General features: G+C 42.7%; 1 protein-coding gene across 1 annotated transcript in view; it reads left to right on the top strand.

The window, feature by feature from the left end:
* The window catches only part of ofcc1 (orofacial cleft 1 candidate 1), a 322,692-nt gene that overhangs the window by 283,750 nt on the left and 13,589 nt on the right, over window positions 1-25,353 (top strand). Inside the window, exon 16 of the mRNA XM_070880295.1 lies at window positions 7,552-7,685. Coding sequence (XP_070736396.1) covers window positions 7,552-7,685 — 134 coding nt within the window. The remainder of the gene's footprint in view (window positions 1-7,551; window positions 7,686-25,353) is intronic.

The raw sequence follows: 25,353 nt of genomic DNA, 5'->3' as shown, positions 1-25,353 counted from the left end.
GCATCCACCTGAGAGAGCAGACGGGGCCTTGATTTAACATCTTATCAGAAACCTGGCACCTCCCACAGTGCAGCCCACCCCCAGTACTGCACTGGGAGAGTCGGCCTCGATTTGTGTGCTTAAATCTCTAGAGTGGGACATGAACCCACAATCTTCTGACTCAGAGGCTAGGGTACTACCAACTGTGCGACAGCGGACACGGCTCAGTTGGTAGCACCCTGGAGATATTGGGACTGGTGGAGGTAGGTATTAAGGCCCTTCAAAGAAGGGGACTTGCCACTCCTACCTGGACTGGCCTACCTTTGACTACAGTCCCACACTATACGCCTTCAGGGATGAGCAAGAAAGACGGCCTTGCCAGTGTTGCCGTATCCCAAGACCAAATGAAAAAAGGGGACATTTCTTTGTGGAAAGATTTCTACGGATAAAGTCCATATTTTAAAAGGCGAACCACTCATTATTATTAGGTTGCTCATTAACACATATGGAGATTCTTGATTATAGTATGATAATCTAACATACACATTACTGCCATGTAGATCCGATTCCAAACTTTCACCGTGACTATATATATATAATGCGTCTATCTGAACAAGTCTATTGCTGAGGAGAAAATATAGCTCAATGTGAAATTCTGACCCGAATAAGAAGCCTCCAATTCCCGTCTGACTTTTCAATGTAGGTATAATTCAGTGGCTGGAATATGGAATAGTTGGATGAGTGGGTGCTAATGGAGAACTGCTATTGACTTTTATTAGCTGTTGTTCAGGAACGTGAAGTACATCTGTTATTGACAGCTGACCGTATTATAAAAGTGACTGGAAGTAAAAGTTCCTCTTTATAAAACAGCTAAAGGCAGGATAAACTGCTTGTTACTCAGTCGCAACAAAGGTCTCAGAAGAACATTTATGTGAGCATTATTTCCATTTGCCACATGAGGTGTCTCATGGCATCTCTGGGTTAGAGTGCCAGTCAGAGCTAAGTACTGGCAGTTTTATATTGTGGACTTTGCCTGCCAGTAACTAGTTTGCCTGCTAAAACTCATTTCATGTAGGACCTAGGGAGAAAAGGCCTTATCTCATCAGTTTCTGATTGGAATCAAACTCAACATCCAGTGATTAAAGTCCACTGTTCTAACCTACTGTTCCAATGAGTCTCCTCCCTTGTTATTTTCTTCTCCTCTAAAGGTCTTTCCATGCTGGAGTTGAGCTGGCAATAAGGAGAACGGTCATGTTCATAAGGTTTTCCTATTGCCCCTATGCGTGATTTCCTGGCCTCCTTGTCAGCATGCTCCCTGCACAGATGGGTGAGTGCCCCATCACACCCTTGATCGTAATTGTGCCAAATCTTCATGCTGTATTTAGGGATACACTTGCATTGGAGGCAGTTCAGAGAGGTTCACTCGGTTGATTCCTGGGATGAAGGGGTTGTCTTCTGAGGAAAGTTTGAGCAGGTTGGGCCTGTACTCATTGGAGTTTAGAAGAATAAGAGGTGATCTTATTGAAACATATAAGATACTGAGGGGGCTTGACAGGGTAAATGCTGGGAAGGTGTTTCCCCTTGTGGGGGAATCTAGAACTAGGGGGCATTTTTCAGAATAAGGAGTCGCCCATTTAAATCGGAGATGAGGAGGAATTTCCTCTCTGAGGGTCGTGAATCTTTGGAATTCTTTAACCCAGGGAGCTGTGGAAGCTAGATCATTGAACATATTCAAGGCGGAGATGGACAGATTCTTGAACTATAAGGGAGTCAAGGGTTATGGGGAACAGGCAAAAAAGTGGAGTTGAGGCCAAGATCAGATCAGCCATGATCTTATTGAACGGTGGTGCAGGCTCGAGGGGCCAAATGGCCTACTCCTGCACCTATTTCTATGTTACTATGTTCTTAAGACAGTGGTGTTTACCAGCAAAACCAAATAACTAGACTGGCATATTCAAAGCACCAATGCTCACCAGTTCAAAATCTGCAAACCCAAACTCACTTCAGAGTATTGAACATATTCATATTTGAATACAAATAACCTTTTTAAATAAGATACAGAATTGCTTGAAGCTACAGCAATTGGCAGAAAATGTATAAATTATTTGTGCCTTTATTATTTACCCTTTAATTATACACACCAATGACATGGAACAAAAACTCTCAATATATATTTCATTAACTGTAAGGTCATTAGAAAATTATGCTGTTTGGAAAATCCATATTATACTGTATTTTGGAGAACTTGTGAACATGTTTTATTAAATACAATTGATCATGCAGAATTACTAAGTTACTTACTGGTTGCTGTTCATTTCATGGTAGGGGGTAAGGTGAACTCTGTCATTTCATCAATATTGTTTAATTTATTTGATTTATTAAATAAGCATGCCTGAATTTTTAAATGGAAGTTAATCTAAAGAATTAATTGGATATTTGTTATTTTGTCTACATTGCAACATCATCCAAATGTGGAAATATTAGAAATTATTAGAAATACTGGGCCAGAGTTTCTGCTTTGGGTGCAATCAGCAATCCGGCCGCAAACTGCGCCCGAAATTGCACTAGTTTCAAGAAGTGTTTTTTTTCTCTCTTGAGTTTCTGCTCAAACTCATTTGCATATCGCCGAATACAAAATCATTAAAAAAAATGTTGCTTTAAAAATTTTTCCTTGATATGCTTAAGATTGGCAACTTTGTGCTATTTCATGAATACGCCTGAAAATGGGTTTAATCATATAAAAATACGGCATTTTTAATCACAGTCTTAATTCACCATCTGTGAGTAACCTGATCTTAAATTACTGAAAATAACTTAAAAAAAATATACAGAACTATTTTCTAGTTATTTTGCAGTACAGTAATCAGCTTCTTAGAAATTAAAAAATACATTCAAAAGCTTTTAAAACGTGCCTGTTAGTGTCTTTGTGCCCCCAAAAAAACAGCCTAATTTTTTAGCGCCTCCTCGAAGACCCGCAAATGAGCGCAATTAGCAGAAATTCCCAATGGTGATTAATGCATCCTGGGAGCATGGCCAATTTCGTGGATGGGGCCAGCTTCCAGCGCAATGTTTTTTAAACCAGCGCAAATGATTGTGGAAACTCTACTTGTGCTGGACGTTATTTGCGCTTCAAAATCCTCAATCCCTTGCGCGGGTTACGCCGATTATGGGCGAATTGCGCCGAAAAAAACCAGCACAACCTAACGAAAACTACCCCGCTTTTTCTACCTTACAACATTTTCTTCATATTAGCATGATGGCAATGTCTGTGTGAATCTCTTTCAAACACCGTGGAGGAAGAATTGCTATATGTAGCCTTTTACAACATTTCTACACACTGACCAGAGCAATGCTTCCCCCTTTGTTAGGTTCTAAACTTCCAACACATCATTGTAGTGCTAAATATAATAAACCCTGGTGTGTTGTTAGTTAAAGTAAAAAAAAACACAAACACACCAGATCAATATGCAACACAAGTTTTGGGTCATTTACTCACCTCACTGAACTAAATGTTTTTTTGTGAAAGGGGGGAGGGCATTATTGAAAGTGACATTTCCTAATCAATGATTTATTTTATGGTAAAGCTAGAAAATTGCATAGTTAAAATTTGTTAAATGTTAAACTGGTGTTTTGTGTGTGTTTCTGTCAGGATAATCAATAGAGTCAGATAAGACAGCTGATAGCAGTGGTTCAGACAGATCGAACGTATAATGTTTTAAATTATATACAGCTAACGATAAATGATAATAGTTCCATACTGTAGATATACTAGATATTGTTTTATTGGGGAAACCTGCTGTTTATGCTAGTATTTTATATGAATTGATGTACTGTTCCAATATTACATCAGAATTTCCTTACTTTCCTAATATTTCAGATTTCAATCTGTCTTTGTTGCAGAATTTGAAAACGTTGGTTTGCCACCTATCAGTTTTCACATATTTCAATTTACGTTGCAAAAGGCACTGTTTCAAACATTTTTCTTGGTTAAGCTAACCACAGCAAGTCACGCCAACATATCTGAATCTATCTACATCCAGTCCTGGTCACACTGGTCCTGGTTTAAGCCTTACCACATGCGTTTGGCAATATTTATGAAACCTATCTTTTACCTCTGCAATATTCCTGCCTTTTTCATTTTACTAATTATTTTATTTTCAGCTGTGTTTCTACCTCTCTCAATTTGTATTTTTTTTTCAGTATATAAATTCTCCCTCTCTGTCAGAGTTGCCGTCTTTCAGATGAGGCATTAAACCGAGGCCCCGTCTGCCCTCTCGGCTGGATATAAAAGATCCCATGACACTATTTCGAAGAAGAGCAGTGGAGTTATCCCCGGTGTCCTGGCCAGTATTTATCTCTCAATCAGCATAACAAAAACAGATGATCTGGTCATTATCACATTGCTGTTTGTGGGAGTTTGCTGTGCGCAAATTGGCCGCCGCATTTCCTACATTACAACAGGGACTACACTCCAAAAGTACTTCATTGGCTGTAAATTGCTTTGGGACGTCCAGTAGTTGTGAAAGGTGCTATATAAATCCAAGTCTTTCTTTCTTTTTCCCTCACCCCATATTGTCCTACCCAATTGGGAAGGCAGGGCATCCATCCTAGGGGAGCCTGGACACTGCCTCCATTGGTGTTTATGAATGGTGTAGGAAGGAATCCTCTTGGCCAGACAATGTTCCTTTCCTTCCACACAGGACCAAGGGGAAAGGTAGCCTCAAGGTGATCCGCATATGACTGGGACTGGAACTTCTACACTCTGCTCTCATGGCTGTTCATTTGTTTTTATAAAGTCCACGTCATAAATTGTTGACAGAAAAATAAGTTCTACAAGGGACTTATGTTCTTATAAGAAATGGGAACAGGAGTAGGCCATACTGCCCCTCGAGCCTGCTCCGCCATTCAATAAGATCTGATCTGATCATGAACTCAACTCTACCTCCCTGCCTGCTCCCCATAACCGCTTATCCCTTTATCATTTAAGAAATTGTCTATTTCTGTCTTAAATTTATTCAATGTCCCAGCTTCCACAGTTCTCTGAGGCAGCGAATTCCACAAATTTACAACCATCTGAGAGAAGAAATTTCTCCTTTTCTCAATTTTAAATGGGCAGCCCCTTATTCTAAGATCATGCCCTTTAGTTCTAGTCTCCCCATCAGTGGAAACATCCTCTCTTCTCAAGCCCCTCATAATCTTATACGTTTCGATAAGATCACCTCTCATTCTTCTGAATTCCAATGAGTAGAGGCCCAACCGACTTGACCTTTCTTCATAAGTCAACCCCCTCATCCCCGGAATCAACCTAATGAACCTTCTCTGAACTGCCTCCAAAGCAAGTATAACCTTTCGTAAATATGGAAACCAAAACTGCACGCAGTATTCCAGGTGTGGCCTCACCAATACCCTGCTTTTATACTACATCCCCTTTGCAATAAAGGCCAAGATTCCATTGGCCTTCCTGATCACTTGCTGTACATACATATTATCCTTTTGTGTTTCATGCACAAGTACCCCAAGTACTGCAGCACCTTGCAATCTTTCTCCATTTAAATAATAACTTGCTCTTTGATTTTTGTCTGCCAAAGTGCATGACCTCACACTTTCCAACATTATGCTCCTTCTGCCAAATTTTTGCCCACTCACTTAGCCTGCCTATGTCCTTTTGCAGATTTTTTGTGTCCTCCTCACACATGGCTTTTCCTCCCTAACCCTAACCCTAACCCATTCCATCAGCAAACTTGGCTACATTATACTCAGTCCCTTCTATGTAAATAGTTTGGATCCCAGCACTGATCCCTGCGGCACCCCACTAGTTACTGATTGCCAACCCGAGAATGAACCATTTATCCCGACTCTCTGTTTTCTGTTAGTTAGCCAATCTCCTATCCATGCTAATATATTACCCCCAACCCCATGAACTTTTATCTTGTGCAGTAACCTTTTATGTGCACCTTGTCAAATGCCTTCTGAAAGTCCAAATACACCACATCCACTGGTTCCCCTTTATCTACCCTGTTCGTTACATCCTCAAAGAATTCCAGCAAATTTGTCAAACATGACTTCCCCTTCATAAATCCATGCTGACTTTGCCTTATGTGGAGAGACGAGACAAACTCAGGTTGTTCTCCTTAGAGCAGAGATGGTTAAGGAAAGATTTCATAGAGGTGTTCAAAATCTTAAAGGATTTTGATAGAGTAAATAAAGAGAAACTGTTTCCAGTGGCAGAAGGGTTGAGAACCAGAGGACCCAGATTTAAGGTGATTGGCGGCATGGGGAGATTTTTTTTATGCAGCGAGTTCTTACAATCTGGAATGTGCTGCCTGAAAGGGTGGTGGAAGCAGATTCAATAATAACTTTTTAAATGGATTTGGATAAATACTTGAAAATGAAAAATCTGCAGGGCTATGGGGAAAGGGTAGGGGAGAGGGACTAATTGGTAGCTCTGTCAAAGAGCTGGCACAGGCATTATATTCTGAATGGCCTCCTTCTGTGCTGTATCATTCTGTGATTCTATGATGCTTGTACAGTATTAGGAAGGTACCCTATAAAATTCAATATTTGTGATAGTATTAATAGTGTCTATTATTTCTCTGAATATTACTGAAGGAAGCATTTCCTATGCCAATAGTGTTTCTAGTTGTCCTCTAAAGTGCCCCAGCAGTAATGCAATCTAAATTCCAACTTCAAAGCAGCACTGTGTATTGAAACGCGTGACATTTCCATTCTCCACACATTATAATCAGAGGTGATACCTAGGAAGTATTTTCGCATTTTTCTTTTTCACCGTGAACTTTATTCATACTTACATAACATAAATATTACACTAAGTTAACAGCCTTCGGTGCAGTGAAGTCAGCCATCATTTCCATTTGTGTGGCAAATTTAATAATGTGTTTGCAAATGAGACAGTGCTTAGAACATTTTCTCAGTGCTATACCATACAGTTTTCCAGTCATGTCCTGATACATTGGCCCCGTTGTTAACGGGGGAGGTGGGGAGGGAGCGGGGAGGACGTAATCAGCCGAAGAACTTGGCAAGGCCGGGGATGTGAAGGCCCTACCGATCCTAACAGCAGGGCCTCGTCTAAATAAAATGCCGCAGTCTCCCGCTCGACAGCCAGACAGATCTTCAACCTGAGGGTGGAGCGGTGCGGAGGAGGGAAGCACGTTTCAAGGGTGGTTTACAGGGATATGGGCAAAGAGCAGACACCAAGGCCTCCTATGAAAACTTGAAAAATATATTTCAAACTTAGCTGCTGGGCCTCTTCTGGCCCAGGATCCGTCTCCCAGATTTCAGATTTGTTTTCCGGGATCAATAGCTTCAGACGTTGTTACTATAGCCTGTGCGTATCCTGCACGCCAGCTCAAAAGATGTGGGGACAGGCCAGGAAGGAAGTGGGATCGAGGTTGGGCAGGTGGGGGGTAACTGTCAACCGTTATTTTAACTGCCGCCTCCCCTAGCAAGGTTTCTCAGGTAAGGGCAGTTAAAATCGGGCCCATTATTTCCAATATTTTAGTGAATACAATGTAACGTGATTTTTTTTCTCTCTCTCTTCTGTAACTGCCTCAGGTGTTTGGTGCTATAAGTAGCACAGGTTTTGCACACAGTGCGGTAGGCACGCTGTTACAGAATCAGGTGAACAATGTGGACAATGTGTTGCAATCCTCTGCCCCGTCTGAGCTCCGAGAAAGGCAAAGGAAGATGTAAGTATCCATTATACATCAATAACTTGCAATTATATAGCACCTTTAACATAATAAAATATCCCAAAGTGCTTCACAGGAATTATTCTCAAACAAAATAAGGATTTTTAAAAAAAATTCACAAAATTACATATTTCACAATAGCATGATTACATTCATCCACTGAATTGTCTTTTGTGTTATTTAATGTCTTCACTAAATGCAGTCAGTCAGTTAAAGCAATGGTCTTGATAGCAGAACAAAGCAGTGAAAATGTGTCGGTAGCAATCAAACAAAATTTCTCAATCAGATTACACAAAGATGTTAGATGTTAAATGCTGAGGCTGTGGTGTTGGTCTCGTGGAATCTTTCGAAGTAAGAATACTACCAACTAAGTTAATCTGCATGAAAATGACATATCAACAACAATAATATGCATTTATATAGCGCCTTTAATGTAGTATAACGTTCCTCGGCGCTTCACAGGAGCGTTATCAAACAAAATTTGACACCGTGCCACATAAGAAGATATTAGGACAGGTGACCAAAAACGTGTTCAAAGAGAGAGGTTTTAAGGAGCGTCTTAAAAGAGAAGAGAGAGGTAGAGAGGTTTAGGGAGGGAATTCCAGCGGTTAGAGCTGAGGCAGCTGACGACCAGGCTGCCAATGGTGGATTAGTGAAAATCGAGGAGGCGCAAGAGGCCAGAATTGGAGGAGTGCAGAAATCTCGGCGGGTTGGAGGAGGTTACAAAGATATGGAGGGGTGAGGCCATGGAGGAGGGATTTGAAAACAAGGATGAGAATTTTAAAATTGAGGCGTTGTCGGACCGGGAGCCATTGTAGGTCAGCGAGCACAGGGGTCAAGTGTGAACAGGACTTGGTGTGGGTTAGGATATGATTACAGAAAGTAAACAGCAAATGCAAATATGTCGAGTGTAGTTGAAATGACAAGCTAACTTAATTTCATACGTATTGCCACATCTATTTTTAACCTTTTGGCTAATTGAATATTTTGATTTGATCAAATGCTTTTTTTGTACTTGCCCTTACTTTTCATAAATGTCACCACTGCCCAATCTGCTGCATCTGTGAGGCTTGCAAAAGCCTACCAGCAGTTACTACTGCTAGCTCCCATCATACATTAGTGCCCGCAGTACTCTGAATGACTCTCTAATTTTGTTTAGTTTCTTGTAAAATTACATTAACAAAATATCTTTCAGTAGTTTACTTTTGAGCAAATGTAAATGCGTAAATGAAAACAGAACAAGAAGGTGTAATTAGATTCTAAAGATTATCGCACCCATAAAAGCCTGTATCATACACGTGTCTGTAAACAACCAGTAAATTTACGAATGTTGGCAGCAGGCCCAGGTCATGTGATCCAATCTACCTGTCTCTCCGGCACCGCTTTATTCTATGTAGAACCCGTGCTAGCACTGCTGGTTCTTGACACATGAGGGAAGAAGTTGAACTGTGTTGCAGCAATTTTATGGCCTTAAAGCAGGGCTAATTTTGGGGACCAACTTCCTGTACCCCAAGGGGGTGTGAAAGACGTCCGAATCAATATTGAGTAGGGCCATTATTCAGGCATCTGGGACAGCCACCTAAAACGGACGTTAGGTCCCTTGCATATGTCGATGATGTTATATATGTAAACTTGTAAATGCCTTGTGTAGCTACCAGAGGGCTCTTCCCCTGGAGTCCCAAGAGATCCCATAATCCCTTGGGAGCACCTGTACTTAAGGAGGCCTCACAGACTGGAGAGGCACTCTGGAGACCTGCAATAAAAGACTAGGGTCAGACTTTACTGTGAGCTCATAGTATCTAGTTCGACTCTTTATTCATACATAACAACTGGCGACGAGATACAGATGATGAACCCAACGATGCAGAGAACAGTGGGCATCCTGGAGAAATTTTCGGAGGGAGCTGATTGGGAAATCTTCGTGGAGCGACTCGACCAATACTTCGTGGCCAACGAGCTGGAAGGAGAAGTGAACGCTGCCAAATGAAGGGCGATTCTCCTCACCGTTTGCGGGGCACCAACGTATGGCCTCATGAAAAATCTGCTTGCTCCAGCGAAACCCACAGAGAAATTGTACGATGATTTGTGCACACTGGTCCATGAGCATCTGAACCCGAAGGAAAGCATTCTGATGGCAAGGTACCGGTTCTACACATACAAAAGGTCTGAAGGCCAGGAAGTGGCGAGCTATGTCGCCGAGCTGAGATGCCTAGCAGGACATTGCGAATTTGAAGGACACTTGGAGCACATGCTCAGGGACTTCTTCTTGCTTGGCATTGGCCATGAAGTGATACTTCACAAACTTTTGACTGTAGAGACCCCAACATTGAGTAAAGCCATAGCGATAGCCCAGGCGTTCATTGCCACCAGTGACAATGCTAAGCAAATCTTTCAGCACACGTGCTGCTACAAGTACTGTGAACAAAGTGATGTTGTTTTCAAATCGCAATGTACAGGCTCCACATGCCTGCAGCTGCACGTCCGCAGATATCTCAGAATCCACCATCAAGGGTGATGAATGCAAGGCCATTAACACCTTGTTGCCGCTGCGGGGGTGATCATCGTTTCCATTCATGCCGCTTCAAAGGATATGTTTGCAAGGGCTGTGGAACAATGGGACACCTCCAACGTATGTGCAGGCGAGCTGCAAATCCTGCCATTCCTGCAAACCACCATGTTGCAGAGGAGGACAGATCTATGGCGGATCACGATGAACCAGAGCCTCACATCAAGGAGGCAGAGGTATATGGGGTGCACACATTTACCACAAAGTGTCCCCCGATAATGCTGAAGGTTGAATAAATGGACTCCCGGTGTCAATGGAGCTGAACACGGGCATGAGCCAGTTCTTTATGAGCAAAAAGACTTTCGATAAATTGTGGTGCAGCAAGACCTCCAGGCCAGTCCTGACTCCATTCGTACTAAACTGAGAACTTACACAAAGGAACTGATTCCCATAATCGGCAGTGCTACTCTAAAGGTCTCCTACGATGGAGCGGTGCACAAGCTACCACTCTGGGTGGTACCGGGCGATGGTCCCACGCAGCTTGGCAGGAGCTGGCTGGGAAAGATACGCTGGAACTGGGACAACGTCCGAGCGCTCTCGTACGTGACGACACTTTGTGTGCCCAGGTCTTAAACAAGTTGCACTCGCTGTTCGAACCAGGCATCGGGAAGTTCCAAGGAGCTAAAGTGCAGATCCATTTGATTCCGGGGGCGCGAGCCATCCATCACAAGCCGAGAGCAGTACCGTACATGATGAGAGAGAGGGTGGAGATCGAGCTGGATCGGCTGCAACTAGAGGGCATCATTTCGCCAATCGAATTCAACAAGTGGGCCAGTCCGATTGTCCCAGTCCTCAAGGGAGATAGCACCGTCAGAATCTGTGGTGATTACAAAGTAACTATCAATCGTTTCTCCCTGCAGAATCAATACCCACTACCAAAGGCAGACAACCATTTTGCCACACTGGCGGGAGGAAAGACGTTCATGAAGCTGTATTTGACCTTGGCCTACATGACGCAGGAGCTGGAGAAATCATCGAAGGGGCCTCACCTGCATCAACATGCATAAAGTTCTCTTCATTTACAACAGATACCCGTTTGGGATTCGATCTGCCGCGGCAATATTCCAGAGAAACATGGAAAGCTTACTGAAGTCAGTCCGCGCATGGTGGTCTTCCAGGATGACATCTTGGTTACAGGTCGGGACAAAGTCCAGCATCTGCAGAACCTGGATGAGGTTCTTAGTCGACTCAAACGTGTGGGGCTCAGGTTGAAATGCTCAAAGTGCATTTTCCCGGCGCCTGAAGTGGAGTCCCTGGGGAGAAGAATCACGGCGGACGGCATCAGGCCCACTGGTTCGAAGACGGAGGCAATCGAGAATGCACCATGGCCACAGAATGTGACGGAGCAGCGGTCGTTTCTCAGACTCCTGAACTACTTTGGTAACTTCTTACCGGGTCTCAGCATGCTGTTAGAACCACTGCACGCCTTACTGCGTAAAGGAGACGAATAGGTATGGAGTAAAAGCCAAGAAAATGCCTTTGTAAGAGCTAGAAAATTGTTATGCTCAAACAAATTGCTTGTGTTGTATGATCCATGTAAACGTTTGGTACTAGCATGTGATGTGTCGTCCTATGGGGTCGGGTGTGTATTGCAACAAGCTAATGAATCTGGAAAATTGCAACCGATTGCTTATGCATCCAGAAGTCTGTCTAAGGCTGAGAGAGCCTACAGCATGATTGAAAAAGAAGCGTTAGCGTGTGTTTATGGGGTGAAGAAAATGCATCAATATCTGTTTGGACTCTAATTTGAATTGGAAACTGACCATAAGCCATTGATACCTCTTTTTTCCGAAAGTAAGGGGATAAATACGAAAGCATCGGCCAACATCCAGAGATGGCCGCTCACGTCCGCATACAACTACGCCATCCACCACAGGCCAGGCACAGAAAACTGTGCCGATGCTCTTAGTAGGCTGCCATTGCCCACCATGGGGGTGGAAATGGCATAGCCCGCAGATTTAGTCAAGGTAATGGAAGCATTCGAGAGTGAGCAATCACTCATCACAGTCGGCAGATTAGAACCTGGACGAGCCAGGACCCCTCACTGTCCCTAGTAAAAGATTGTGTGCTTCACAGGAGCTGGTTCACTGTCCCATTTGAAATGCAGGAAGAGATAAAGCCGTATCAGCAGCGCAGAGATGAAATGTCTGTACACGCAGAGTGCCTTCTGTGAGGTAATCGGGTAGTGGTCCCCAAGAAGTGCAGGGACACTTTCATCAGTGATCTCCACAGAACTCACCCAGGTATTGTAATGATGAAAGCGATAGCCAGATCCCACATGTGGTGGCCTGGTATCGATGAGGACTTAGAGTCCTGCGTGCACAAATGTAACACATGCTCGCAGTTAAGCAATGCACCCAGGGAGGCGCCACTAAGTTTATGGTCTTGACCCTCCAAACCGTGGTCTGGGGTCCATGTCGACTATGCAGGCCCGTTCTTGGGTAAAATATTCCTAGTGGTTGTAGATGCGTACTCCAAATGGATTGAATGTGAAATAATGTCGGCAAGCACGTCCGCTGCCACCACTGAAAGCCTATGGGCCATGTTTGCCATGTTTGCCTGATGTCCTTGTGAGCGACAACAGGCCATGTTTCACCAGTGTCGAGTTCAAAGAGTTCCTGAGCCGTAATGGTCTGCCCCGTTCAAACCAGCATCCAATGGTCAGGCAGAGAGAGCAGTGCAAACCATCAAGCAGAGCTTGAAGAGGGTAACTGAAGGCTTACTGCAGACTCGCCTATCCCGAGTCCTGCTTAACTACCGCACGAGACCCCACTCGCGCACTGGGATTCCACCCACTGAACTGCTCATGAAAAGGGCACTTAAGACAAGGCTCTCGTTAGTCCACCCTGATCTACATGAACAGGTAGAGTGCAAGTGGCTTCAACAAAGTACATATCATAATGCAAATGTGCCACGCGAAATTGAAATCAATGATCCTGTATTTGTGTTGAACTATGGACAAGATCCCAAGTGGCTTCCCGGCACTGTTGTGGCCAAAGAGGGGAGTAGTGTGCTTCGGGTCAAACTTTCAAATGGACTCATTCACCGGAAACACTTGCACCAAATCAAACTCAGAGTCATGGACTGTTCTGAGCAACCCACTTTGGACCCTACCTTCTTTGACCCCCCAACATACACATCAGTGGCAACCGACACCGCAGTTGACCACGAAGCAGAACCCATCATCCGCAGCAGCCCAGCAGGACTTACTACACCAGGCAACCCAACAAAGCCAGCTGCATAGCAACCCAGCGAGGGCCCAACAGACGATTCACCAAAACCAGCATTTGCACCGATACGATCAACCAGGGAAAGAAAGGCCCCAGATTGATTCACCTTGTAAATAGTTACACCATTGACTTTGTGTGGAGGGGGGAGGGAGGAGTGTTGTTATATATGTAAACCTGTAAATACCTTGTGTAGCCACCAGAGGGCTCATCCCCTGGAGTCCCGAGGGATCCCACAATCCCTTGGGAGCACCTGTACTTAAGGAGGCCTCACAGGCTGAAGAGGCACTCTGGAGACCTGCAATAAAGGACTAAGATCACACTTTACTTTGAGCTTGCAGTATCTAGTCAGATTCTATATTCATACATAACAGATGAGAGGTCTAATGCCTGTTTCAGGTCCCATCTGTGAAGTTGGGCTGCCCTGAGCGACCGTTGGGCCTGCTCCACTCAGATTTTGCTGGCGTGGCTGTGGCGTAGCAAGTGGCTGACACCAAAAAGGTAAGTTTGATGTGGAACCAGGAGGAGCAAGAGTGCTTCTTCCACTCCACGGCCCTCCTGACGATTGCTACTGATCCGCAATCATGTCCTTCCTTCCCCTCTCCTCCCCCACCACCCCCCCCCTCTCTGCCCTCCTTCCCACCCCAGCACTTAACCTACTCTTCCAACCAGTCTCCACCCTCATTATTTTCTGCAACTTCAAGGTAAACATTCTGGGATTCAGTAAATTTGACGGCCGGGAAGTTCCATTTTGTCTTTTCCCATGTCTTCATGATGACCAACTAGTACCAATGGAATATAGTGAAATTATTCTGGTTGGGCTGTCATCCCATTTCTGTCAAATCTGTCTTGGATATTAAGGGAATCAAGGAATATGGGGACAGTGCAGGCAAGTGGAGTTGAGGTAGAAGATCAGCCATGATCTCATTGACTGGAGGAGCAGGCTCGAGCAGTCAGATGGCCTACTCCTGTTCCTATTACTTTTTGTTCTTATGAATCAATTGTATGGGAGTAATTTTTCAACTGGCTGGAACTGCCAGCCACTGTAGAAGTGGCACAGTTTTCAACTCATTGAATCATGGAATTAAAATTGAGTGGGCCATTCACTCCACTAGGGTAGCGCCCAGGTAGGGAAGTTGAAAATGACCCCTATATTCCATGTATGAGAGAACAGCTAGTAATCATATATATACTATTATTGCCTACATAAGCTGATTGTGTGTATGTCTGTGCAAGTACTGCTTAGCTAAAATTCATGCCATGTTGTATAATCCCTGATTGCATTCCATTTCTGCTGCAATGCTACCTATGAGTGATTGATCAGTGCCCTTTATTTGAGTGGTCTGCAAAAGATTTATTCTATTCCTGATTTGTATACTACTGCTCCAGGTTGGGAAAGGGGAATTGACATTCTGTAGTCCTTACTGTGGGTTCTGCCCCCTTTCCCCATTAACAAAAAGAAAAAGAAAGACTTGCATTTATATAGCACCTTTCATGACCACCAAACGTCCCAAAGAGCTTTACAGCCAATTAAGTACTTTTGGAGTGTAGTCACTGTTGTAATGTAGGAAACGCAGCAGCCAATTTGCGCAAAAACAAGCTTCCACAAACAGCAATGTGATAATGACCAGATAATCTGTTTTAGTGAAGTTAGTTGAGAGATAAATATTGGCCAGGACACAGGGGAGAACTCCCTTGTTCTTCTTTTAAATAGTGCCATGGGATCTTTTACATCCACCTGCGTGAGCAGACGGCGCCTCGGTTTAACGCCTCATCCAAAAGTCAGCACCTCCAACAGTGCAGCACTCCCTCAACACTACACTGGAATGTCAGCTTCAATTTTTGTGCACAACTCTCTGGAGTGGAACTTGAACCCACAACCTTCTGACTCAGAAGCAAGAGTGCTACCAACTGAGCCATGAGTGACACTACTGTATTATTATTCTGGGTTGTATGGAGATACTTGGTCCATTTTCTGTACTTAAGAACATAATAAATAGGAGCAGGAGGAGGCCATTTGGCCACTCAAGCCTGCTCCGCCATTTAATAAGATCATGGCTGATCTGATCATGGACTCAGCTCCACTTCCCTGCCTGCTCCCCATAACCCTTTATTCCCTTACCGCTCAAAAATCTGTCTATCTCTGCCTTAAATATATTCAATGACCCAGCCTCCACAACTCTCTGGGGCAGAAAATTCCACAGATTTACAACCCTCAGAGAAGAAATTTCTCCTCATCTCAGTTTTAAATGGGCGGCCCCTTATTCTGAGACTATGTCCCCTAGTTTTAGTTTCCCCTATGAGTGGAAATATCCTCTCTGCATCCACCTTGTCAAGTCCCCTCATTATCTTATATATTTCGATAAAATCGCATCTCATTCTTCTGAACACCAATGAGTATAGGCCCAACCTAATCAACCTATCTTCATAAGTCAACCCCTTCATCTCCGGAATCAACCGACTGAACCTTCTCTGAACAGCCTCCAATGCAAGTATATCCCTCCTTAAATACGGAGACCAAAACTGCATGAAATACTCTAGGTGTGGCCTCACCAAAACCCTGTACAATTGTAGCAGGACTTCTCTGTTTATATACTCTATCCCCCTTGCAATAAAGGCCAACATTCCATTTGCAATCCTGATTACTTGCTTTACCTGAATACTAACTTTTTGTGTTTCATGCACAAGGACCCCCAGGTCTCTCTGTACTGCAACACTTTGCAACTTTTCTCCATTTAAATTATAATTATAACTTGTTTTCCTATTTTTTCTGCCAAAATGGATAACCTCACATTTTCCCACATTATGCTCCATCTGCCAATTGTTTTCCCACTCATTTAGCCTGTCTATATCCCTTTGCAGATTCCTTGTGTCTTCCTCACAATTTGCTCTCCCACCCATCTTTGTATCATCAGCAAACTTGGCTACATTACACTCGGTCCCTTCATCCAAGTCATTAATATAGATTGTAAATAGTTGAGGACCCAGCACTCCACTAGTTACTGTTTGCCAACCGGCATATGACCCATTTATCCTGACTCTGTTTTCTGTTAGTTAGCCAATCCTCTATTCATGCTAATATATTACCCCCAACCCCATGAAAATTTATCTTGTGCAGTCTTCTGGAAATCCAAATACACCACATCCACTGGTTCCCCCTTAGCCACCCTGCTCGTTACATCCTCAAAGAACTCCAGAAAATTTGTCAAACATGATTTCCCTTTCATAAAACCATGTTGACTCTGCTTGATTGAATCATGCTTTCCCAAATGTCCTGCTACTGCTTCCTTAATAATGGACTCCTGCATTTTGCCAATGACAGATGTTAGACTAACTGGCCTATAGTTTCCTGCTTTCTGTCTGCCTCCTTTTTTAAATAGGGGCATTACATTTGCGGTTTTCCAATCTGCCAGGACCTCCCCAGAATCCAGGGAATTTTGGTAGATTACAACCAATGCATCCACTATCTCTGCAGCCACTTCTTTTAAGACCCTAGGATGTAAGCCATCAGATCCAGGGGACTTGCCTGCCTTTAGTCCCATTATTTTTACCAAATACCACTTCTTTAGTAATAGTGATTGTATTAAATTCCTCCCTCCTAGAGCCCCTTGATTATCCACTATTGTGATGTTTTTAGTGTCTTCTACCATGAAGACCGATACAAAATATTTGTTCAAAGTCTCTGCCATTTCCCTGTTCCCGATTATTAATTCCCCAGTCCCATCCTCTAAGAGACCAACATTTACTTTAGCCATTCTTTTCCTTTTTATGTCCCTGTAGAAACTGTTTTTATATTTTGTGCTAGTTTGCTTTCATAATCTATCTTCCCTTTATATTTTTTTAGTCATTCTTTGCTGGCTTTTAAATAGAAACATAGAAACATAGAAAATAGGTGCAGGAGTAGGCCATTCGGCCCTTCGAGCCTGCACCGCCATTCAATAAGATCATGGCTGATCATTCCTTCAGTACCCCTTTCCTGCTTTCTCTCCATACCCCTTGATCTCCTAAACCGTAAGGGCCATATCTAACTCCCTCTTGAATATATCCAATGAACTGGCATCAACAACTCTCTGCGGCAGGGAATTCCACAGGTTAACAACTCTCTGAGTGAAGAAGTTTCTCCTCATCTCAGTCCTAAACGGCCTGCCCCTTATCCTAAGACTGTGTCCCCTGGTTCTGGACTTCCCCAACATTGGGAACATTCTTCCTACATCTAGCCTGTCTAGTCCAGTCAGAATCTTATATGTTTCTATGAGATCCCCTCTCATCTTTCTAAACTCCAGTGAATAAAGGCCCAGTTGATCCAGTCTCTCCTCATATGCCATCCCTGGAATCAGTCTGGTGAACCTTTGCTGCACTCCCTCAATAGCAAGAACGTCCTTCCTCAGATCAGGAGACCAAAACTGAACACAATATTCCAGGTGGGGCCTCACCAAGGCCCTGTACAACTGCAGCAAGACTTCCCTGCTCCTTTACTCAAATCCCCTTGCTATGAAATGTTCCCAATCCTCTGCCCTCCCATTAGTCTTGGCCACTTTGTATGTCCTTGTTTTCAATTTGATACCATCCCTTAGTTCCTTAGTTAGCCTCGGGGACATTGGCGAGTGTGACCCCAATAGTGTTCTGCCAACTCACTAACTGCAGCACTTTATCGACCTATCTATTCTTTCTATTTGGAATCCATACAGCTTCTACAATGTTGGATGACAGTTGTTCCAAACAAGTCTATTGCCTACAGCACAACAGTCACTACACTCTAAAAATGATTAAAGTGTGACGCTCCTTGACATGTATCAATATGAATAGGCATAATATAAGCGCAAGTATGTTATTGCTAAACCCTGCAAACACAACTGCGCCTAACGATGTAGAATCCATTGCAATCCCTCTTTGCCATTATTAATCTTTTCTGTCAAAACATTTATCTTCGCATAAATAAAAGGCAGAGGAAAGTGTGCGCTTCTTTCCTTTTAGATTGCAAATGCTGCACAAGGGAGCAAGATTACTTTAAACCAAATATTTCTTGATTAAAATTTAAATGGCAATGCTACATACCATGAATTATAGTTTACTTGGAGCGTGAAGTATGAAAAATTTATCTCGCCCTTTTCTTTTTCATTATCTAAATGATGAAACCTGAAGCCTCCAATCCTATGCTACCAGCAACAGAACATGTTCTCAACCATAGCAAAAATGCCGGGGTTATTTTGCAGGATAATTACAGTAGTGTCCCCTAGGCCCTAGCACTAACTTGTTTGGTATATCAGACAGGTCATTAGGACTAATCTATACAGCACTGATCTGAATTTAAAGATGCCCAATTCTTGATCTGGCCTAAACTTTTCTTGAATTTAGAGGCAGTGCTGTTAGAAATAGTTTCCATGCAAAAAGACTGATGAATCAAGCTTTGAACTAATAAGGTTCTTTAATTAGAAATGAAGGGGGGATTTTTAACCCTCCTCCCCCACCCGATGGAAAATGGGTGGGGTTGGATGGGGGCAACAGTTAAACCATGTTGAAGGACTTACCCCTCAGATATATTTATAACTTATACTTTATAGCGCCTTTAACATAGTAAAAACGTCCCAAGGCACTTCACAGGAGTGTTATCAGACAAAATTTGACACCGAGCCACATAACAAGATATTAGGACAGGTGCACACAGAGGTATGTTTTAAGGAGCGACTTGTAGGACGAGAGAGAGGTGCAGAGGCAGAGAGATTTAGGGATGGAATTCCAGAGCTTAGGGCCAAGGCAGCTGATAGCACGGCCACCAATGAAAACCAGGGATGCGCAAGAGGCCAGAATTGGAGGAGTGCAGAGATCTCAGAGGATTGTAAGGCTGGAGGAGGTTACAGTGATAGAGGAGGGTGTGGCCATGGAGGGATTTGAAAATAAGGATGAGAATTTTGATCTCGCAGTGTTGTTGGACCGGGGACCATAAGAAAATGTACAAACGAGGAAGGCCATTTGGCTATCTTAGCTATCTAACAGCAGAAAAAACCTATAGTCCCCCATCACAGCATCAAACGGTTGCTTAAATGATTGGAAGAATTTTGCCTCCACTACCTTACCCAGAACTATATTCCACAAGAATTCCCTAACATCAGCCTTTGCCCAGTTTGAACTTGTGCCATCCAGTGTGGTCTATTCTTTATCAGTGAATGACCTGCATCCTTTTTTTTTATTGATCAGTAGTTCACAGAGAAACATTAGTAAAAATAAATTCTCTGTTTTACAATTTCTTTCGCACTTTCAATTGTGCTTTCAATCAATTGGGGTGGATTACAGACACAGTGGATGTTAGTTTATAGACAATGTGTCCTTGAGTACATTGGGATGGAAACATGGCCTGCATGTAAAATCAGGGCAAAGAAAGGAATACACCATTCACAGTGTCCACATTTTAGAGGGAAACAAAACTAGGGGCCATAATTATAAGATAGTCACCAATAAATCCAATAGGGATTTCAGGAGAAACGTATTTACTCAGAGTGGTTAGAATGTGGAACTTGCAATCACATGGAGTAGTTGAGGTGAATAGCATTGATGCATTTTAAAGGGAAACTAGATAAGTATATGGGGGAGAAAGAAATAGAGGGATATTTTAATAGAGTGAATTGAAGTAAGGTATGAAGAGAAATAAAAACTGAAAATGCTGGAAATACTCAGCAGGTCAGACAGCATCTGTGGAGATAGAAACAGAGTTAATGTTTCAGGTTGATGATTTTTTGTCAGAACAGTGTGAAGAGGTTCATGTGGAGCATAAACACCAGCATAGACTTGTTGTGTACTGCACTGTAAATTCTGAATGTTCCATTTCTATTCACTTAACAAATAATTCTTTGCAGGTATTTGTAAATATGTCATGGCATCAACTGCTAAGAAAATCATGGATGATTGGTAAATATGCTCACCGTGGTTTGCATAGGAAACAGCCAAATGTTGAAGATTGAGCCAGAAAAATTGAGTGTACTCCCATAGAGACTCTAACCAGAAAGGGTATGGCAAGCAGGTGTATTCGTATACAGTCAACCCAACATATTACTAACACTAGTTTGCCACACATAATACTTGTTATATGTGGGTGTTTGTTCAATGTTGGGTTTCATGTCATTTCTTTTGCAGTGCCTCAGATTTCCTGTCATGTTCCCTTCAAAATATGATTCACATTCTGCAGTGACTTCCTTCAGCTAAACCCCAAACACCATTTGTGACTGCTATTTCCTCACTTGCGTTCATATTGGAATGAAGGTCATACTGGGAAGTCAATTCTAGACTGTGAAGCAGTCCCGAGTGTGAATGCCTGGCACTTCAATCCTCTGAATGCAAGCGCGGGATTAGCAGCTGCTTCCCAGGGTTAGTAACAGCCTCCTCTTTGCAGCCAGCATGCCTTTCCCTCTTTCACCAGGCTCTTTAACTTGTGTAAAAAAAAAAATGCAGCACGAATGTGTTGCTTTGCATGTTAATGGTGCTTGCCTATAACATTGGAAATGGAAATCCATTCATTACTGAACAGTTTAACACAGAGCCAGATTAGAATTGGGACATTTCAAGCTGTGCCTTGTTGGTAGGGATTCGCCATAGCTAGATACACACGAAGCCAGGACCGTTGAATATCAGTAAAACTGATTTGTTTTTCACAGATTTAAAAATAGATGAACATATTCTCTTTCCCTCTACACAGAGTGCTAACTTCTCTACCTCGCCAATCAACCAACTGACAGTTTCCAACATGAGGAATGATGAGTATCTTTCCTAAATAACAACGAATTATATTGACTTGAATTTTGATTTTTTTTTCCACCCTAGAATTGCAACTCTCCTCCAATTCAAGCCTCATGCGCATCCCTAATTTTCAGCGCTCCACCACTAGTGGTCGTGCCCTCAGCTGACTAGGCTTTAAATTCTGGAATTCCCTTCCTAAACAACTTTAACTCTCTACCTCTCTCTCCTCGTTTAAGATGCTCCTTAAAACCTACCTCTTTGACCAATTGGTCACCTCTCCTAATATCTCCTTGTGTGGCTCGATGTCAAATTACATTTGATAACACTACTGTGAAGCACCTTGGGATGTTTTTACTATGTGAAAGGCACAATATAAATGCAAGTTGTTGTTGCTGTATTAATTTCGATTGATGTCTAATGTTAATTAGGAAAAGCTTGAGGGGGTGGGGTAGGTGAGAGCAGGGCTGTTGCTTTGTGCATTGACTCGAGCCTCCATTAGCTTGGCAGTAGGGTTGTCGAAACTGACCACTCTATTGAATGGTTTAAATTTTCATTTTTAATAAATAATCATAACTAAAATTTGGCTAGTTTGGATCTCCTGATTCTAAAATGGAATTTTGGCAGAGTCAGGTTAAGCTGTTGTAGACTTTTGCCAGTTTATCTTTATTTAGAAACTCGAGCACAAAATCTCAACTAACACTCCACTGCAGTACTGATGGAGTGCTGCACTGTCGGAGGTGCCGTGTTTTGGATGATACATTAAACTGAGGCCCCGTCTGCTCTCTCGGGCCGTTTGAAAAAGATCCCACGGCACTATTTCAAAGTGGAGTTCTCCCCGGTGTCCTGGCCAATATTTAGCCCTCAACCAACATCATTAAAAAAAAATTATCTGGTTATTATCACATTGCTGTTTGTGAGAGCTTGCTGTGCACAAATTGGCTGTCATGTTTCCTGCATTACAACAGCAACTACACTTCAAAAAATTATTAATTGGCTGTAAAGCGCTTTGGGAAGTCCTGAGGTTGTGAAAGGTGCTATATAAAGATCTTTCTTAGCATCAATGATTGGCTGAGGCCCAATAAATCTTATTAAATGTGGTTGGGTTGAATATTTATCTTCGTCAATACTTTCACTAGTAAATCTGGAAGGCCTTTTGGCGGGAGGTGTTGCGGGGCTGTAGAATTTTGGGAGGCTTGCTAAAGGATTTCAGATCCTTTCTGGTTTTGTTGGCTTGATTATAGGGCAAATTCCTAGCAGGGAGCCTGCTAGGTCACAGACAAGACCACAATGCTGTGGCACCAATTCTCCAGCCCGTGCTCTAATCAAACGTGGCACCCAGCTGGGAGTGTGCAATCTGTGAATTTACCTGTGTATGTTACTATTATTTTCTTGGGGCCCATAAGGTACTCACTTAAGTCATTAAGGATGTGTGGGTTATGACAGGCTTTAAATGTTGTCCTCCTTCTGCTGGTAAGTGAAATGTGTGTGCTTTGAAGTTTTCATTCGAGGATAAGGCACTTGATAATACTTTTACCTCTTTCTACTCCTATACAAGTTAATGGATGCCATGTGACGCTAATCAACTTCACTCAGCAAAATACAAAGTAGCTCATGCATGAACTATACAAATGGACTTCTCTAACCAAAAGAGATTAGATTATACCATGCACTCTATCATGGTTATAACCAAACAAATTTAAACCACCTTCAGGAAGTTAAATTATTTACATATAATTTATCAATGCAATACTTTAATTTGCCAACAAATGGGTTTTAAATGCTTAGCGCAGCTTAATTCAATTAAGATTAATGGTTTTATCCTTCCTTTTGGGCTAATAAATTGTGGGATTCCAATTCTAAAAAAAACTCACAAATGTATTAATGGTTAATGAAGTACAATTGATGGTATGGGTCCTTTGTAATGAAGAGGGGTACTGTGCAGCAGTTAAAAGTATATTCAGGATCTGGAAAATCCATAGATAACACGGTAAACAGCACAAACAAATAAATGTCACAGCTGTTTTATTATCAAAGACAACTTATTAAAAAAATGCGTGTGCTTCTACTTTGTACTTTTAGTAGAGGCATGCAACATTTCAAAAATGTGATTCAGTACAAGTGTTTGTACACACACTGAATAATCCTGTGTTTATGACAATATTATTGCACTGATTTAGATTTAGGTGAGTGGACTGAGATAGGGGAAAGGGAAGATGATTTGAGGCAGTGTTGAGACCCTTCTTGAACTCTGGGATTGTTCTCCTTAGAGCAGAGAAGGTTAAGGGGAAATTTAATAGTGGTGTTCAAAATTACGAGGGGTGTTTTCACTGGCAGGAGGGTCGATAACCAGAGGACACTGATTTAAATTAATGGGCTAAAGAACCTGAGAGGAGGCAAGGAGAACTTTTTTAAAGCTGCATGTTGTTACAATCTGGAATGCACTGCCTGAAAGGGTGGTGGAAGCAGATTCAATAATCAACAATAATTAGATATATATTTGCAAGGGCTAGAAATTTGGTTTTGGGTCAAAGCATTTTTTTTGGTGGAAAAAAACCCATTATGACTCCACTATGATTTTGAGGCTGAACATTGGGGAAAAAAGAGGAAAAATAGTGCCTGGCGGGAAAAATAGGCATTGCACGAAGATTCACGGAGCAAACCGCAAATTTTCTGCAGCTTTTGTCCGAGGCCGATACTGCTGTGAGTTTGGCCTAGGTAGGGGGGAAAACACAATTTTCTTTTCCAAAAAACAAAATATAAAAAAATCACAAAACATTCACAAGATCCTTTTCTAGCAAATCGCTGCAAAATAATTTAAAAATAAAAAATTTAACTTACCTTTTTTGCAGAGTTTCATACCTAATGCCGTTCCAAGGGCAGAACCAACAGGTTTTTCCTTAGTGTTTTTTTTTTACCCTATCTACAGGTGGCTGCTGAGCCAAATATCATGCAAAAGCGCTTTTTCAAGTCTTGCACACCAGCAGTCCGCTCTCCAGCGGTATTTCAAAACCGCCGGCGCAAGACTTCAGGGAATTTCCCACTGCACCATTTTCCGCCCAAAATGACGAAATACCGCCGAAAAACCAGGTGGAAGGTTGTGGAATTTCCAGTCCTATGAATGGAAAAATTTACTGGGCTATGGGAAAAGAACAGGGGAGTGGGACTAATTGCATAGTTCTTTCAGAGAGCTGGCACAGACATGATGGGCCAAATGCAGTATCATTCTATGATAACTCACACCACCTTATGACCCATCCCATCTTCCATGTCTTTAAAGTGGGCTGAGTTGAAATTGGTGCTGTACTGTTGTAGCGCTATCTTTGAACCATGCTCCCTTTGAGCATAGCTCCTGACTGGGAGTGCAAGATCAGTTCATTAGACTTGATCATGTTCTTAGGAAATTGGTCAGAATGAAAGATCGGTGGGAATAAGGAGAACAGCACATGACAAGCTATGTTACCTTGTCCAGAATAATAGAACCAGAGGACATGACCTGCACTTGAAGGGAGGTAAATTCAAAATTAATCTGTGGAAACATATTTCAGTGCGTGAGTGGTCAATCTATGGAACAATCGCCCTCACCATCATCATAGGCAGTCCCTTGGAATCAAGGAAGACTTGCTTCCACTCTTAAAATGAATCCTTAGGTGACTGAACAGTCCAATATGAGAACCACAGTCTCTGTCACAGGTGGGATAATTGTTGAGGGAAAGGGTGTGTGAGACAGGTTTGCCATACGCTCTTTCCGCTACCTGCGCTTGGTTTCTGCATGCTCTCGGTGATGAGACTCAAGGTGCTCAGCGCCCACCCGGATGCACTTCCTCCACTTAGGGCGGTCTTTGGCCAGGTACTCCCAGGTGTCAGTGGGAATGTTGCACTTTATCAGGGAGGCTTTGAGGGTATTGATGAGGCCGCACCTGGAATACTGCGTGCAATTTTGGTCACCTTTCTTAAGGAAGCTTTGGAGGGGGTACAGAGACGATTCACTAGGCTGATTCCGGAGATGAGGGGGTTACCTTATGATGATAGATTGAGTAGACTGGGTCTTTACTCATTGGAGTTCAGAAGGATGAGGGGTGATCTTATAGAAACATTTAAAATAATGAAAGGGATAGACAAGATAGAGGCAGAGAGGTTGTTTCCA

The sequence above is a fragment of the Pristiophorus japonicus genome, chromosome 1 (genome assembly GCF_044704955.1).
Source record: "Pristiophorus japonicus isolate sPriJap1 chromosome 1, sPriJap1.hap1, whole genome shotgun sequence".
Taxonomy (NCBI): domain Eukaryota; kingdom Metazoa; phylum Chordata; class Chondrichthyes; family Pristiophoridae; genus Pristiophorus; species Pristiophorus japonicus.
Note: the sequence above shows the minus strand (reverse complement) of the source record. Positions and strands in the feature narration are given on the sequence as shown.